Consider the following 18,630-nt stretch of genomic DNA (forward strand, 5'->3'; position numbering starts at 1 on the left):
TTAATTCAGATATTAATTAGTACTTCTTCTACTTCTTAATTTAATCATGTTATTTTTATAATCCCTGAGTTGTTGAAGATCATCCTCGAGAACACAATATTTTTCGTTATACTTTTTATTAAGAACACTCTAGATATCCATTTTCTACTATTTCAAATACTTCGTTCGTCTCAATTATTTATAGGGGTATTTTGTTTTTTAATATCGGTCAACTATTTAATCAAATACACATGAGAAGGTGTTGGATGCAATAATTATCCATGTTTGATAGAACGATCGAACTGTGGTGTTTGAATTGATGTGCGGTTTAAAAGATTTGAGTTGCACATACCACCAGCTATAGCTTTTGGTAAAGCGGCAAGCGCTCGGTCCTACAATTGGTATCAGAGCCAAGGTCATGGGTTCGATTTCCTTGATTGCAAGAATTGCAATTATTGACAGAGAGATCGTTGGGTGCAATAATTGTCCCTGTTTGGTATAGCGATCGAATCGTGGTGCTTGAGCTGTTGTGCGTTTTAAAAGATTTGAGTTGCACATTACCACCAGTTACAGTTTTTGATAAAACAACAAACGTTCGATCCTACATAAAATTGTTTTCTTAATTAAATAGTTGACGAAATTATTTTACAAATTTTTCTTATTTTATTTATCATATGCTGATGATGTACAAATTCCATTGATCGATTCTTTCGTTTTTCGATTGTATCAAATATGTAGTCAACTTTCTATTTTTAGTAGCATTTTTTTTAACTAATATACCTAATTGATTAAGTTTTATAAGACGTGCAACCATTAATTAAATATCATTAGTATGATATTAGTAAAAGAATGATATTTATTACCCGAGTCGTCTCAAATATATATGTTTTTTTCCTTATTTAATTTTTTCAAAATATGGTTATACATTTTCAAAGAATTACTCAATTGAGGTATATTAATTAAAACCAAGAAAAAATGTTATTAACTGTAGAAATTAAACAATATATTTGGAGCAATCGAAAAAAAAAATCCATATAACTAGAACTAAGTGAGTAGTACTTTTTAAGGTTATGTTTGAATTTATATATTTCAAATTCATTGTCTTGCTTGGAAAAATTGAATTTCAAATCGACTATATATCAAATTATGTAACTTCATTAATAATTAATTATGGTGAATTTCCAATACACATAAGATTAGTGTCAACTTAAATTCATAACTCAAATATTTGTTCAAGTCAAATATTCTCTCTCTAAATTAAATCATTCAGTCTAAATACAACTAAAATTAATTTTAAAATATTTTTTTTTATCAAATTAAAGCGGTTTAATTGATATTGGTAGTGTTATTATTGTCTTTTAGAAATTATATCGTCATATCAAAGCTAGTTACTACAAAATCATAAACTTTACTATTACTACATTAATTACCATATCATTTTTTTTCATTATTCAAAAGAATATTTTTTTATCAAATTAAAATAATATTAAAAAATTAAATGTTTCTATCCAGAACATTAATGAGATGAGATTGACTTAACATATATTAATAAATGTAAGATAAAAGCACAAGCCAGATGCTTGATCATATTTATTTCAAATCGCTTATTTTGTTTAATCACGAAAACTTTAATATTTTTAGATATTTTAAAAGAGCATTGAACTTTTTACGTACAATTCACACATATATATAACTAAATTTATTTCTCAAACCGTACAAAACCAACCCGTAATATCTAAATGTTTACCCAATTTTTTAAGATTAAATATCTTGTGGGACGATCTCACGAATCTTTATCTGTGACACAGGTCAACCTTATCGATATTTACAATAAAAAATAATACTCTTAAAATAAAAAATAATATTTTTTCATGGATGACCCAAATAAGATACTTATCTCACAAAATACGACCCGTGAGACGTCTCACACAAGTTTTTGTTATTTTTAAATATGCAATCGACTAATATTCCTATATTTCCATGTTCTTTTATAATAAGGAATACTATATTATATCATATTATATTATAAGTAAAGTGGTGAGGAAGGAATGCTACTACTAGTTGAGGTTATTCAATGTTGGATTAATTTCTTGAATTAAAGCTCACTGGCTTGTAATAAATGATTGAAAACAGACGCCACCTAAAGTTTTTAAGACAATTAAATTCTTTTGCATCCTTGGTAAAGCTAATCAACGATCATTTATTCGACCTAGACATTATGTACCTAACTGACAATAAATTCCATAATTTATGTTTTTATCTAACACCCCTCTCCCCTTTAAATTACCACACCTACCATTTCAGATCAAACCAATGGTAAAATTCATTTAAACCCCACTTATTATATTTGTCAGACAGATGGATATAGTTCCCGCAACTGTCTTTTCTTTAACTTGTCATTTCATTAAATTAAAAAAAATAATAAGACACGAATAATATATGGGATTATGTATTTCAATGCTGAGATCTTGTATTTTTACGGAGTCCGTACTAACTAAATTTTTGTTTGTTTGTCTACTCGATTTGTATTACTTGATTACGTTGTTAGTGTTATAAATCTGCATATATTATATGTGAATGTTGAACATTGTTGTTGTGTTTTAAATCCGCATATATTATATGTGAATATCGGTTTAAATAATTACGTATAATTATATGCTACCATGCATTGAATAATCTTCCAAAGCATGTATTTGATTTTCAAGATGTTGTATTATATGCTCCAGGAAATATATATGTGTGTGCATGTGTGTTTGACACAAAATTATGACCGTTTGGTAAAATTCCGGATAGTTTCTGACGTTAAAATTGTCATTCCCACCTTGCTAAACGCTTTCACAAGGCTGACCAATTTTGAGGTCTGATGTTAGTTAGGCTCGTCATTTATACTAATCATTCAATTGAGCTCCTCAACTAGAGTGAACCAAACTGATGAGGCTAGCATCTTAAACTCCGATTTAGAGTTCAGCTTGTGAATATGATTTGTAGATAAGTGTATTAGCTTCGCAATACATGCTGAATCTTTCTATTTGGAATCAGGCTGATCAAGTTGGACAAAATACCGTAAATGATCATACCCAAGTGATTGTTGTTTTCGCTGCAATCAGTTTGTATAGATAACATTCGATTTAGTCCACTGACTTGAGATACAACTTTTCTCAAATTGCGTTTTCTATTCAGACGTTTTGTCGGCTGATCAATTGCATATCCGAGCTGTGAGATATCATCAAAATATTGCATCTCACCATATTTTCAGTTTTTGCTAAATTCGAGCTTCAGCTTTCATATTGAGTTAACAACTTCACACTTGAGTAAATATTATAAAAACATAATAATAAGTTTTGTTATCATCAAAACAAATATTTTTAGAGTTTCTAAACACAACCATTATGATTAAGATGTATAATAATAATATCGTAAATTTACGATCGTAAATATATCAAAATTCATGATGATATTCTTCTCTGAATATTTAGAACATGTAATACTATGTAAACAAAATTATAATATATTTAATATTTTAGATATTATGTAGAACTAAATATATAAAAGTATCACAAAATCTAAAATCATAACCAAGATTAAATAAAATTACATAAGCAATGCATAAATTTGAATGTAGTTTGTGTTTCCAAGAGAGTAAATATTAAAATTTTAATAATTTAACAAAGATCGAAAAGACTTCACATTTAATTATATATTAATTTAATATTTTTTTCAATATTTAATGTGGTAAATTAATTTACATGTTGAGCTTTTTTTAAGGACCTGACATGTTGAGTCGAACTCATATAAAATCTATCAAATGATTAATTTTATATATTTATTCATACTTATTTCCATGTACGTGCTGGTGACCAGGCAAGATAAACCTAGGTTAGATAGCATGTCTACTCGAGAATAATTAACGTTAGTGGGACGTCGGAATGATCTCCGGTGTGACCACCATTCATCCATTCTCGTCTAGATACGTGCAAAATTTTTAAAGGTTGGTAATGGTCACAAATCACACGTAAATATATATGATAGAAAAGAGAGTTTGATTTACTCAAGTAAACTGTTGAAAGAGATGTATGGTTTTTCTCCTCGTTATATGATGAGGTATGGGGATATATATTTATTCGAGTTACCTAACGATGCATTACTGCCATTTAATGTTTGGTCACACAAATTTATAAACTATGCAACTAATATTCGAGATATGATTGGTATCAAAATCTCAAGTTTGAGACGATGTATCGTGTACGAGACTCAATTATAACAGTTTTCTCTCCGACAAAAAAAATATTAGATAGATTAATATTTTTTTATATAAAAAAAGAAACTTCGTTTTTTTAATACAAAATGTCAAGCTTCCTTGCTAGAAAAGTCATTTAAAGATTAGCTAAGAAGCAAGAAGAAAATGGATATGGGCCGGTCCTCAAAATCTATTTTATCATATATATTTTTAAAAGAATCATAGAACATGGATATGGGCCAGCCCTCAAATTCTAGTAAATCGAAGCCCATTATCAAATTTTTCATTGGTTCCGGGTTTAGTCACCAAAGCCAAGTCCAGTATGTGTAACGGTTCGCTAGGGTTTAAGGGTTTTTGCCCCATCCAAATCATTTCGATTCTACACCTGAGATGCCTCTCCCAATTCGTGGATAATCGTCAGCGAACATGGGGAAGAAAAAGCAGAAGACAGTTCTACCGCCGGAGCTGCCTCCGGAGGTTCCGGACGAAGAAATTGAAGTTTCTGATGAGGACTTACAGTTCATCAACGAGAATTTAGAATACGCCGGTTTTGTTTCGAAATTAGACACTCATTCTATTACCAAGTACGCATTTTTAGTTGTTTGGTGCATTCATCCTTCTTTCAGTTACTTAGTTTGTTTAAAAACTGTTTTGATAAAAATAAAAATTAAAATAGGCATGTTTCACGGGTGGCTGATGCTAATGAGGGATCTCTAGAGTCTCTGTATGAGAAACGGTTGAGGAAGAAGTTGGAAAATAAAGAGAAAGAGGAGAGTGCCCTCGAGGTTGATCCAGTTGACGTGCTTCCGGTGAAAACTTTAGATGGAGAACTCTACTATCGAAGAGGTACTCTTTTTATTCAATTATTTGTAATTTTTCTTAATTTAGCTGATTAAATTGCTGCTATCTCGAATGACAGTTACAAAGGAGTCGAAAGCAGATGAGGCTGAATCGAATGAAGGTGAAGTTAATGGTGTATTGAAGCTGACCAAAGCGGAAAAGCGTGCAAAGCTTAAGAAATTGAGGAAAGAGGCAAAGAAGCAATCAAAAGAGGAAGCGCAGCAAGTACCCCAAGCTGAAGTGTTGGTATGCAAGCAGCTTTTTTTTTTTTGGGTTGTGCGGCAATGACATAGTAATATTCAGCATCTTGGTTTTACCAAAATGAAGTTGCATAGAAAAGTTAAATCGCCGAAAATGATTCTTATATCATTTAGTTTCGGATAAAATATTTTTCTCTATGAGCATGGTAACCGGACTGGAACTAGTAGTTATAGTGTGAACTTGAAGCCTTGACACTACAGAGGCTTGAAGAGTTACACAAACCTCTGATTTGATACATATTTATAAAAAAACAATGGGATGATTTTTTTATTATTTGTTTCCTTACCCTTCAATGTTATCATTAGACAAATTTTTGCATGAACTCTGAATTGTTTCTTCTGTCAGTCACATTGTATTGCTACACGCTTTTATCATGTAATATTCTGTTATATAAGTAATTTCTCATGATTGTTTAAGTAATCTTGGGCATCATCGTGTATAGAGTGTGTTGGTTGAATAGAATAAAGGGCCCACTGCCATTTAAGATTAAACGATTGATTCAGCTAGTTAATATAGTTCAACTGTAATCACAGGAATCATAGGCATACCTAACAATCTAATACAAGCAAGGTCCCGTTGTAAATAATATCAATACTTAATATATGTAGAATGAGGTAGAAAAAGATCTTAACGATGAAGAAGCCAGAGAAATGAAGAAATATAAACTTGCTGAGTTGGGAACAGCCATACTTGCTGATCCAGAATCCAATATTAAGTCTCTGAAGGAGATGCTGGAAATTTCCAAGGATGGAGACGGTGTCATTGTCATGCTTGCTTTAAAATCCTTATTGGCTGTTTTTAAAAACATCATTCCAGGGTAAGAAAGTTGCAGTTTCTTGAAAATCATCTTGGCCATCTTGTTGTGAATTGTTTCTACATTTTGGTTTGCATAAATCATAACCTGGGTTTTGCTCTCCTTTTTCAACTCCGCTGCAGCTACCGGATCAGGTTGCCGACCGAGAAGGAACAGGAAATGAAGGTTTCAAAGGCTGTTAAAAAAATGCGGTTTTATGAGTACACTCTGTTGTCTGCGCTCAAGGTTTGATGTTACCCCTTCCTTTTAGCATCCTATTTCCGACATGCATCTGCACTCTCAGGAATGCATTTCTTAATAAATGCAAAGACTCTCACACCCCCTCCCAACTCCAATATTGCGTTCTAAAATAATATTTGTTCCATTGTCAGGCATATATTCAGAAGTTGGTTGCACTACAACAGCAAACTGTTTATAAGCGAGTGACTGCTAATTGTTTATGTACTTTGCTTGCCGCAGTACCACACTTTAACTTTCGTGAGAGCTTGTTAGCTGCTGTTGTGAGCAATTTAAGCTCCCAAGATGATGTTGTAAGGTAATCTAATGTTCGGCAGTAGAATACTATGTTATCATTGCAGTGAAACATTATGGGATGCTCATTCACATCTCGCAAGTTGCCATTGAATAGTATCTGTGATACATCTTGAACTGATAAAGAATACCACAACTTTTTGGTTTTTTTATTTATCTCTGATTGATTTGATTTCAAGTATCACCTGCGAATGGATATCGCAGTAGTGTTTTCCAAAGATCACACAAAATCTTGATGTGACGATCACCATTTAGCTTATTTAATCCCTTGTCTGAGAGTGCATGTGCCTCTTGCTTTGGTGCAGAAAACTTAGCTGCTCGACCATTAAATCACTTTTTATAAATGCGGGCAAACATGGCGGTGAGGCTACTGTGGAGGCTGTTAAAATGATTGCAGAACTTGTAAAAGCTCACAACTGCCTGCTACATCCTGATTCTATTGAAGTGAGTAATAATTTTCCGATTTTTGAACGCACCAGTCTTGCGTAGTGGTTGACAATGTAACATTATTCATATTTTGTTGTTGACATTGACATTCTCGTTGGACTTTTGCATAAATTCATGAGGATGAACTCCTTCTGAGAAAACACTATGCTTAGTTAGGTGTTTAAAGACAGAACCATCTTCATATGTCGGTGTCGATAGTGCTTTCTTTCCTTTTGGTTTTTTGCCATTAATAGTTCGTATCTGTGCTGGTTATGGGTTATCTAGTAAAAATAGTTCAAAAGTGTAATGAGGAAGAAACTGGTGGATATCTCAGTCAGATTTTATTTTACCAAAATGCAGAATTATCACTAACATCATTTTTCTTATGATTATGAAAATGTTGCAATTCTGGCTTTAGGTTTTTATGTCTCTGTCATTTGACGAGGATCTTGGAAAACCCGAAAAACCAGATGCTGATAACAGAGCCAAAAACAAAAAATCTAGGAAAAGAAAAGGAGTTGACGAGTCAAATCAGATACCAGATAACGAAAGGAAAAAGACTAGGAAGGACATTATGTCAAAGACAAGGGAGGAGGTACATCATTCCCCCTCAGAACTTTAAAGTAGTTGTTTCTTTTCGTTTATTTTTTATGTGGAGATCGTTACAGGTTAATGCAGACTTCAAAGCTGCTTCATTTGCACAAGATCCTCAAGAGAAAAGAAGGATGCAATCGGAGACACTATCAGCTGTATTTCAAACATTCTTCCGCATCTTAAAGCATTCTGTGCGGCCAGTGTAAGCATATCTTTTCAGAGACATGGGAGCAACCACTACAGTTTTGTACATAGCTTGCTAAATTTTTATCCGCATTGAGATTTGGTACTTTGTTATCTGATTTTGTATGCAGACAGCTATGTTGTTGATGCTTGACAGATATGTTTGAAGCGTAAATGCTTCTGGTTGGTTTTAGGAAGCTGCTTCTAAAATTAGTTTGTTGTGGCATATTTAATGTTTCTCATGCATCTTGTGAAGTTGACCTACTTTGAATTTACTTGGTTTTCGTTAACGCTGTTGTTATACTTGGGAATATAATGCCCAAATAGAATTGCTTTAGATGTGAGAAATATACTGTGTACAGTGTAATACATCAAATTTAAATCCATAAGTATGATGTACCATAGTTTGGGATACCACACCTACTTAAATGGAGCTGTTTTATATGTGAAAGTTCAGCGTGTGTACCGCATCAAACATGATAAGTCCAAGAATAGAGTTTTATCCAGTATATTGTTTTTTAAGTACTAGGCAAATAGTTTCGTCAGTGTGAGTCTGTTTTCCTTATGTTTTTATTTTTGCTTCTCAGAACAGAGGCTACTTTGGTGCCTGGTGGATTTGGGAGCCATCCCTTACTTGCTCCATGTTTGAATGGCATTGGAAAATTTTCTCATCTAATCGATTTGGATTTTATGTCCGATCTCATGAATTTTCTGCGAAAACTCGCTGGAAATAGCAACAATATTGGAGATTCATCAAAGAGTTCTTTTCAATTTTCGGTTTCTGAAAGGCTGCGCTGCTGCATTGTTGCTTTCAAAGTGATGAGGAACAATTTAGATGCTCTGAATGTTGATCTGCAAGACTTCTTCACCCAATTTTACAATTTGATGCTAGAGTATCGACCAGGAAGGTATGTACTTGCAATATTTTCCTTTGAACGCACCTATATTGTACGTTTCCTTTGAACGCACCTATATTGTACGTATTTCCACATTGTCCTTTGCACCCTTTATTGCTTTTATATTTATACTTTGTCAATTAATATTTTCAGGGAAGTTTGCAGAGGAGGATTATAGGTCGAGTATGAAAGGAAACCATAGTCATCTTTAGTTTGAATTATTATTAGTTTAGCCATTTAAAGCATTGGAAACCATAAAGATTGCATTGTCATTGACATATGAAGAGAAGCTTAATTATCAATGAAGTGTTAATGATTTTGTTTTTCTTCTTGCTTAGTGTTTCCATTTGAATTTTTGTGGCAATTAAAATGACACGTGAAGGCACTTCCATCTAAGACACAAGTTTGTGCAATGGATTTCTTTGTTCAGTTTTTGTCTCATTCTGCAAATGATTTTTCATGTGAATTGTGCTGTTCTTCTGATTAAGGGTTGCCTGTGTACCTTGGGCCTTTTTCACTTCCTTGTTTTCTTTGTTTTCTCTTACTACATCTAGTCTGAAAGTCGGATGGAGAAAGACTAGAGATTTTGGAGAGAAGAACATAATTTATTTGTTTTAATTTTCTAAGCAACGTTCTTACTTGTTTGATGTTCTTAATTTTTTTCACAGGGATGAGGGAGAAGTTCTTACTGAAGCTCTAAAAATAATGCTGTGTGATGATAGACAACATGATATGCAAAGGGCCGCAGCCTTCATTAAGCGCTTGGCTACGTTTTCTTTGTTCTTTGGATCAGCTGAGTCTATGGCTGGTTAGCTTTGACTGTCAACATATACATTATCAATCATTCATAAGTGTGTATGCATTGTGACACAATCTTCTTTGTTCGGATCAAATTTCAGGTTTGGTTACAGTGAAGCATCTTCTTCAAAAAAATGTCAAATGCCGTAATTTGTTGGAAACTGATGCTGGAGGTGGTTCTATTGCTGGTGCAATATCTGTAAGCCCACGTTTTCTCCTATTCTGGTAGAAATAGACTCTTCTGGAATCCAAGGCAGAACCTGGGCATTACTTCCTATATGGGTTTGGGGTGAATTTTGATTATTGTATTTGCTGTTTTTTGGAGCAGCAACTGCTCCCGCTGTCCTATATGGCATGCCATTTTATCGTGAGTTACATGGTTAATAATAGTTTTAACATTAGGCTTCTGTACTAAAGCTGTTAATTGCATTCTAAATTTGGGGTCATGAGGTAAGCATTTTCTTGTTTTATCCTCACTTTCTGTTTCTCACAGAATTTTTATCCGCAGAAATATCAACCTCATGCAACGGACCCTAACCGTAGTGGTGCTCTTGCCTCAGTTCTTTGGGAACTTAAACTTCTTACAAAACATTACCATCCAGCTGTTGCAACAATGTCTTTGAATATCTCAAATATGAGCTCTTCGAATAACCAGCTTCATCATCATCATGTCTCTCCTCAACAAGCTTATGCTGAATTATCACTTGAAAACGAATGCATCATACCCTCTGGTGATGCAAAACGAGCTAACAATAAGAAAAGGAGGGCAAACGAACACATCCCTGTTAAATCGACATTTGACCTCATTCCCATGGATCCAATTGCTGAGATTGAGGTGAGGAAAAAACTTTCTGAGCACTTTTTGCTGCTTCGTGACATTGAAGAGGGCGAGAGACTGAAGTCTGAGTTGGACCAAACGACACTCTGTTTGAATCTATACGAAAGTTATAAAAAGCATAAGAAGAGGAAGGCGAGGTCAATGAGAGGTAAGACGTGAATGCTGCCGCAGCTATCTATTTTTTGGCCACAAGTGTTGTATTAATCAGGGACGTTCTTTAATTGTTTTACTATCTTTAATGTTGTGATATGTGCTTTTAGTGGAATTAAACTTTATATATTTAACCTGTACTGGTTTAATTACAGTTTTGAATTATTTTAGTTTTGTTTTTGGATGACATGTGAATAGGGATGACAATGCTCTATTCTAAACATATGTTAAAATTTTGCTTATTTCACCAACTCTGGAGGTTCTGTAATGTTCTGACTTGGAAAAGAAATCGAATTGATTTCGAGGAAGTGAAATGAATTTATGATCGGAAAAAAAAACAAGTGAAGCTTATTATTATTATTTTGGTGTATCAAATGTGGTACGTGGAAAAAAAACCCAAACGGATGGATGGTTACTTCTCGTTTTTTGAAGATTGGAAATTACTCGTGAGTACTGTTAAGAAAGTTGGTGTCTTCCTTGCCCCAAAAAACTCCTCTTAAAAAACTTTAATATATGGACGATATGAGTCATATGTGGTTTACATTGGGTACAACTGAACTATAAATTAGTTTGGTGGTACGGTAGAAATTTTGAAAAAAAATATTGAATGTCATATCATTATACACATATATATAATATATATATGGTGATTTCAAACTTGAAGTTCAAGATGAATTGATGTGATTATTCTATGCGTACTACGTCAGAATATCGAATCATGAACGAAAAAAGACATGTGAGAAGAGCCTACTGGATTGGACACGATACGTGACATGTAAATAAAAAGAGTATTCAAGTTGGGCACCTAACATAACATAAATTCCATTGCTCTTATGTCTTTGTTTCAAGTTGTAACGACTCTTTACCTAAGCATGTTCTGTTAATACCAAAACCAACAAAGTTTGCTAGCAACAAAAACATTTGAAACCATGGCTTTTTTCGTTACCTAATTCAACAGGATCATGTTCTCTGATATAATTGGAAACAAAAAATGAACTTTCTGATAAATTTGAGCTTAAAAAGTTGTCTATCCCTATCTCACAAATTTTCACTTCTTTGCTCTGCATTTTTTTTAAAAAATAAATTATTTTTAATTTTTTTTTATTTTATTATCATGTTTTGATTGTGGATACATCATACCAACGTGTTGGATATTCAATAGCAGCAAATGTATTTATAATTTCGGAATACATTAAAAATATGTTTCAATTAAGAAATGATTGAAGATTAGTTGTTGGCATGTGACTTCGGCGTTAATCAAGGCCACGTTTTTTCAAACTGATATTATATATCAATAACAGCAAAATAAACAAAGTCGCATCAACCAAAGCTTGATTGAAGCTTTGGCTTTTTTATTAATGGTTGAATCCACGAATGCACCTAATACCTTTCACACTAATTGTATTTTCACAATTATCAATGAAAATGTTTCATTAACCTTAGGACACGCACTTGAAGTTTCAAACTCGATTTGTTTACTTCAAATATCATTCATTCTCAAATGTGTTCACCTATATGTCGCTAAGTTATGTTTATTTTTTTTACGTCCAAACAAATCGCATTCACCCGAACACAAAAAAAAATGAGTAGATTTGATCGTCGTTTGTGACATTTATGTGAAATCGATGTAATAAAGGTTTGAATAGGTGCAAAAATTTGGCTCAAAGTTTCAAGGAAAGGGGCAATATTAGCAATAAGAAAATATTCAAACTAAAATGTAGAAGTTTTGGTAAACCCATAGAAAACATCAAATCGAACAAAGACAATGTCATGAAATATTTTACATATTCTACGAGATCATAAAACAAGACCCTACCCCATGACTTTATGTCAAGCATATCCGTACAAGATATTCATTTGGATTCCCCAAATATTCCCTCCACAACATTTCACGTGACCAAACTACCCTTTTCTGTTTGACAAATAAAATATTATTCTATATTTTATCTGAAATATTTCATGACATGATAAAACTTTAATTTTTGGATCATCAATATATAGAAAAATTTTCATAAAAATGTGAGAGACTCATATGATCTAAGACAAAAACTTGTGGAAGACAAATATCTTATTTGGATCATCCATGAAAAAGTATTATTTTTTATGTTAAGTATATTACTTTTTATTGTGAATATCGGTAGGATTGACCCGTCTCACAGATAAAGATTCGAGAGCTCCTTGTGCGCGGCGTAGCATAAGGTCTAGCTGCTGCTGGTTGACTGAGTCACCATGATTTACCTCCTCTCACATTCCTGTCGGCCCGGGGATGAGGGGCGCCTAAGGTGAGCAATTTCACCTTTTGGAGCAATGATCTAATTATATTATAATGGAGAGAAACACTTCCGATATAACACAGACTAACTCAATTAGCATAAATATAAACTCGATCTCACGTTAAATACATACATACATATATATATATGTTATTGGATTCATCTTGAGAGTAACGCTTTCGGTATAACAAGAACTCAAATCTTATTCACTCTAAGAAATTTGCTAGCATATTAAGTGTCCCCGAGAAGGGATCCATCAAATTCTTTTATTACTAAGAATCGTGGGATCTGCTGATTTTAGTGTAAAATAGTCATCCAAAGACGATTTTGAATTTGTGAATTAATATGTATACAAAAAACATACGAAACCGACTTTTAGCTACTGTGTCAACGTTGATCCTTGCATAATTTTTCTAGTAGGTTTTTTAAAAATAATTATTTCTTCAAAATAATTAAATCACTTGAATATGTGAAAATCATGTGCGATGGTTACAAGTTTTAATTAAAAATAAACATTATATTATAATTTACAAACTCGGGAAAATGACGCAATTTGGTCGTCCCGAAGATGAATTTCCGTGTAAAAGTCTTTTTCTGAATTTATAATAATTTTTATTGAATAAAAATAAACAAATAATAAAAATATCGGGGAGCCGTACAGTAGAGAATAACTGGTATTTATGGTTTGCTGCTGGGCGTTACTTTAGATCTTTACCGACTTTCTCTCCAAACGTCTCTTCATACTTTTCATATGCTGCGTTTTTATTTCTTATTCAAATTCAAAAAAGGAATTTTGCTGAGATATTCGGTTAGACAAATTTACAACGGATTTGGATCTTTTTGTGTGGTTGAAAACGTACGTACCTGATATTTGATGTTGTGTTCTTTTTACACGAAATGATCTCTTTACGTTTTACAAATTTTTAAATTTATGACACTGCATGAGATCCATCACATGATCAACCGATTATATAATGTAAAATGACAAATTCCATTTTAATTAATTTGGATAATGAGAAGAAATCGCCCCTACTTTCGCAAGAAACAACAAACACGATCGTCCAAAACAATGTTCTTCATTCCTCCACTCACAAAAGTATTTACAAATAGCAAAAAAAAAAAGGGGGTGGATAAATTAAAGAAGAACTGATCTAAATATAAATGACCCGTAGGCCGACGGTCTAATTTTGTTGATTTTAATCGGAAAAAACGTCGTCGTTTGGCTGTCACAATTCGTCAGAAAGCAGGTTCAGGAGATCCGTCAGGTCACGCGCCTCGCCTCCGGCACGGAGAGCATCGAGCACGCGCTCGAAGAGGAACACGTGGCAGGGGATCCGGAGGACGCCTTTCTGCTCGTAACCGTACTCCTGAGCCGATTTATTGAGAAGCGTCACGAATATCGGGTGATTCAGGAAATCTGCGCTCACCACGAACCTCTCCATCTCATCTCCGACGTACACCGGGAAATGCCCCTCCGGAACTCCCCTGCCGCTCCTCCGCCGGAACGACTCGGCGCGCCGCGCCTCCCTTAATTCCGTTCGCAGTGGAGAATAGTGCGAAGAATCGGCGACCCTGGTCAACTTCCGTAGCAGTTTCTTCATCTATATATTAAAAAAAAAAAAGAACTGGCAGATTTGGTTTTAGTGAGAGGAAGTGAAAGAAAGAATCGAGGAGGAGAGAGAAGAGTGGGAGCGTACAATATATATAGAGGTGGAGAGAAGGGTACAGGTAGGAGTACTTGCAGGTACAATTATTATTTGTTGTTTTGGGTAAAGTAAATCAAATTTAATTAATTTAATAAATAATATAAATACGAGAAAACAAAATAAAAGTTTTCTGCCCACAATTAGAAAATTAATCATTTTTTTTTATTTTATAAAAAAAATATCGTGAAAATATATCTGTTGAGATTTTTAACTGATTTATGTCTGTCATATATCGACTTTTCAAAAAATTTAAAATATTTTTTATATTTTTACTTGGAATTTTGAAATATTAAATCATCATAAATTAAGAAATTTTATCATAAAAAAGGCAAATTTATGAAATATAAAATTAAAGAGTACGCATGACAATGGATAGGTACAAAACGAGTACTTTACCCGAGCCAAAGCCTTTTGGGATGAGTTGAAATGGTAATGTTAAATGGGTGGGTTGGGCAACGAGCATTCAAATTTTGTGACACGAGATGGATATGACATTGACGGAGTCAGGTTTTCATTTTCATCGGGGTTAAAATTTTTTAATTTAAAATTGATTTAATATTGACAAATAGAGGTTTAAGACTACTGAAAAATTAGACAAAATTTTATGTATAAAAAAAATAAAAAAACATCGAGCTATTGCCCGGGCAGAATAACACATGGCTGTGCATGGCATGTGGATATGGGTCAAATAACGGATTATTAATATTTACTATGAAAATTAATTTAAAGATTATATTATAATTAAAAATTCTAGAAATTATTATCTAAAGATTTTTTTATAAATATATATTTAAATATGGCAATTTTAACTACTTGTGAATATATGATATTTTATAATGACTGTTTTTTTAGCAGATACAGTTTTTAAAAACTTAGATAAGATTATATAAATCTTGTAATTAAATTTGGTTAAGATTGAGATAAGTGTGCATCTTTGGCTTGGATGAATAGATTTGATTTTGAAGGAATGAAGAATTTGATTTGAGGGAGGATTTGAGATTTTAACTTCAAAAATGACATTTAGTTTTGATGTATTGAAATCCATTACAAATGACGTTGAAATTGCGTAACTTGATATATCTATTCAAGCAAATGAAATAATTCGAATTGAATAGATTTTAAATTCATCATCTTAAACGCATCAATCAAAAGCACAGATTTGTGAGACAAGTCTTTTATTTGGATCATCCATAAAAAAATATTATTTTTTATGTCAAGAGTATTACTTTTTATTGTGAATATCGATAGAATTGACCCATCTCACAAGGTGAAATTTTTTATGTGAATTTGATAGAGTAGACTTTTTGGTAATCTATGGACATCTATCCATCTTCTTCTCCTTTTTTTCTAGAACTTCTCCTTATTTTATCTCGAATCTCACGAATTTCGTTCTCTAGTTTTTTTAATAAAAAAAATCATTTTATTCAAATAATTAAATTATACGAGCATGTGAAATATGAATACGACTAACTTTTTCTTTCTAAAAAACAAATCATAATTTCACCTAAATTAATTATTATAGTTCCCTCGAATTTAATAATTCAGTGTGCTCTTGTGAATGTAATTATATAATATAATTAATAGATCAACCGTACGGGAAGGACAAGCCAATTGAAATTGCACGGAATTAACAGAGTAGGTAGTCGTTTTTCTCATTTAATATTTCCCTAACTCATAGTGCGTAAATTTCATACTCTATTTCTCTCCATTTGAAATTTCAACTTACTACCATATTTCATTCTATGTAACCAAAAAAAATTTAAAAAAAAATTGGCATTTATATAGACATGGACATCCAGAAAATATGATAAAAATTAAAAAAATGTTATAAAAAAAAAGAATTACATTCAAGCGTTCTGAGCGAAGCTTCAAGATTTTTAAACTTAAGTAGAATCAGTACGAATTAAAACATTAACATTAATATTTTTAGTAAGTTGTAAAGTATTAATATCTTCGCATATTCATCATCGTTATATTTGACTATCCAATATTGTACATTGCTATCAGTACTTTTTTTAGCAAAATTTATAATATATGTTTCTCTTGTTTATCAATCTTGCTTTTATAAAAGTTGACCTAAGTGTTATTAAAGATGGTTGTAAATTACTAGCATTGTTTACTAATAAAATCTCTAATTTGTGTTTTCTCTTCTTCTTATTCGTCAATTTTTTTTATATATATTTTGAAGAAGTGTATTCAATGACTTTTAATATGGTCGATCTATGTTTCACCGCTTTTATCCAAGAGTGAGTCTCATGTGAGACCGTCTCACGGATCATAATCCGTGAGACGGGTCAACCCTACCCATATTCACAATAAAAAGTAATACTCTTAGCATAAAAAGTAATACTTTTTCATGGGTGACCCAAATAAGAGATCCGTCTCACAACTACGACCCGTGAGACCGTCTCACATAAGTTTTTGCCTTTATCCAAAGCGAAACATTTTAGAAAAACTTATCTGAATTAAATTTATAAAACAGTGCAGTTAAAATTAGTATCTTTTTTTAATATTTCCAACATATATTTTATATGTTTTCCACTATCCCATAACATTTAATTAAATTAATCAAATTTTATTTAGACGGTGTAAATGGATTCGGTGAAGGATCTCTATAGGCAATCAATTTAATTAATTTCGTTATTTTCAAAGTATTCGTATATAAAGAATATAACAATTAATGCCTAATTTGACTTTGTGAAATAACCTGGAAAATGTTCATTAATTCAACCATATAGTGAAGAATTTAATTACTTGCCAAATTGTGCGTAGCATTTCTTCCCCATTTCCTACAATAAGTAATGCACGGACACACTTGCCGGTAGCTGTCCCTGTTAGAATATTCATCGTCTAGGCCGTTTTGATTTCTTTTTTAATTAAATCGTCAATTTTTTTTTTTTTATCTGTTTTTGCATAACTTCACTAGATGTATGGTTTAGAATTTTCCTACAATTTTTTTTGGAAGAGATTATACAAATAATAACTCTGTCAAAATGGGTGAGCGAGACGGACCGATAAACTATCATATTCCACTCATGTAATATATATGTGTAGGACTGAGTGCTTGCTGTTTTACCAAAAGCTATAGATGATGGTAATGATGCAACTCAAATCTTTTATAGCGCACAACAGCTCAAGCACCACGGTTCGATCGCTCTACCAAGCAGGGACAATTATTGCACCCAACAATCTCCCTCCCAATAATTGCACTCTTTGCAATCAATGAAAATCGAACCTGTGACATTGACTCTGATACCAATTGTAGGGCCGAGTGCTTACCACTTTACCAAAAACTATAGCTGGTGGTAATGGTGCAACTCAAATCTTTTAGACCACACAGCAGCTCAAGCAACACGGTTCGACAGCTCTATCGAGCAGGGACAATTATTGCACCCAACAATATGAGATATATAATATATTACTATATAATACGTATTTACCATGTGTGTAAAGTAGTCATCAAATGTCTAAAAATTCTGTCTCCATTTTCAAAATCTCAAATCAATGGAAAAATAGTTGTTGGTTAAAATGGTTCCATTCATTTTTTTTTAAAAAAAGTACCACGTTTTCAGAATTTATCTATTATATTTAGACACAATTGTTGACATTTCTTGATTTCTCAACACACACCGATCAACTCATACATCAAACTATGTATAATTAATTAATAAGATTTTTGTGAAACGGTCTCACGGATCGGGTCAACTATGCTCATGGTTACAATAATAAGCAATACTTTTGACATAAAAAATAATATTTTTTCATGAGTAACACAAATAGAAGACATATCTCACAAAATTGACTCGTGAAACTGTCTCATAAAAGTTTTTGTGATAATTAATTTATCCATATCTGGCCTATTTTTTTTCAATCATCCATATCTCTCAAATATTCTTTAACAAGTATTAAACATTAACAAATAAAATAAGTGAAATAAAGTGTGGTTATCCGAGACTATGTCAAAAAAGGTTCGTTAAAGGATCACTAATTCCGACCAAAAAAAATAAAGGATGGCTAATTATCTCTTCCATAAAGACACATATACGATGCAGATGTGTGTACCGTATTTGTATTCCATATATGCCTTGTACATATGTTATTATC

The 18,630-nt window shown here is 32.5% G+C and overlaps 2 protein-coding genes across 2 annotated transcripts; one reads left to right on the top strand and one right to left on the bottom strand.

Annotated features, from left to right (window-relative positions):
• Positions 1-4,548: 4,548 nt before the first annotated feature.
• Positions 4,549-10,709, top strand: LOC140836861 (nucleolar complex-associated protein 3). The gene is made up of 13 exons (XM_073202716.1): positions 4,549-4,800; positions 4,893-5,062; positions 5,136-5,302; positions 5,926-6,134; positions 6,254-6,356; positions 6,503-6,666; positions 6,968-7,106; positions 7,507-7,683; positions 7,757-7,884; positions 8,453-8,773; positions 9,430-9,569; positions 9,661-9,758; positions 10,068-10,709. The coding sequence occupies exons 1-13, from the start codon at positions 4,643-4,645 to the stop codon at positions 10,554-10,556; spliced, it is 2,463 nt and encodes an 820-aa protein (XP_073058817.1). The 5' UTR covers positions 4,549-4,642; the 3' UTR covers positions 10,557-10,709.
• Positions 10,710-13,880: 3,171 nt separating this feature from the next.
• LOC140836048 (auxin-responsive protein SAUR71-like) lies at positions 13,881-14,501 on the bottom strand. The gene has a single exon (XM_073201462.1). The coding sequence runs from the start codon at positions 14,419-14,421 to the stop codon at positions 14,047-14,049; it is 375 nt and encodes a 124-aa protein (XP_073057563.1). The 5' UTR covers positions 14,422-14,501; the 3' UTR covers positions 13,881-14,046.
• Positions 14,502-18,630: the final 4,129 nt, after the last annotated feature.

Source organism: Primulina eburnea, chromosome 7 (genome assembly GCF_022965805.1).
Source record: "Primulina eburnea isolate SZY01 chromosome 7, ASM2296580v1, whole genome shotgun sequence".
NCBI lineage: Eukaryota > Viridiplantae > Streptophyta > Magnoliopsida > Lamiales > Gesneriaceae > Primulina > Primulina eburnea.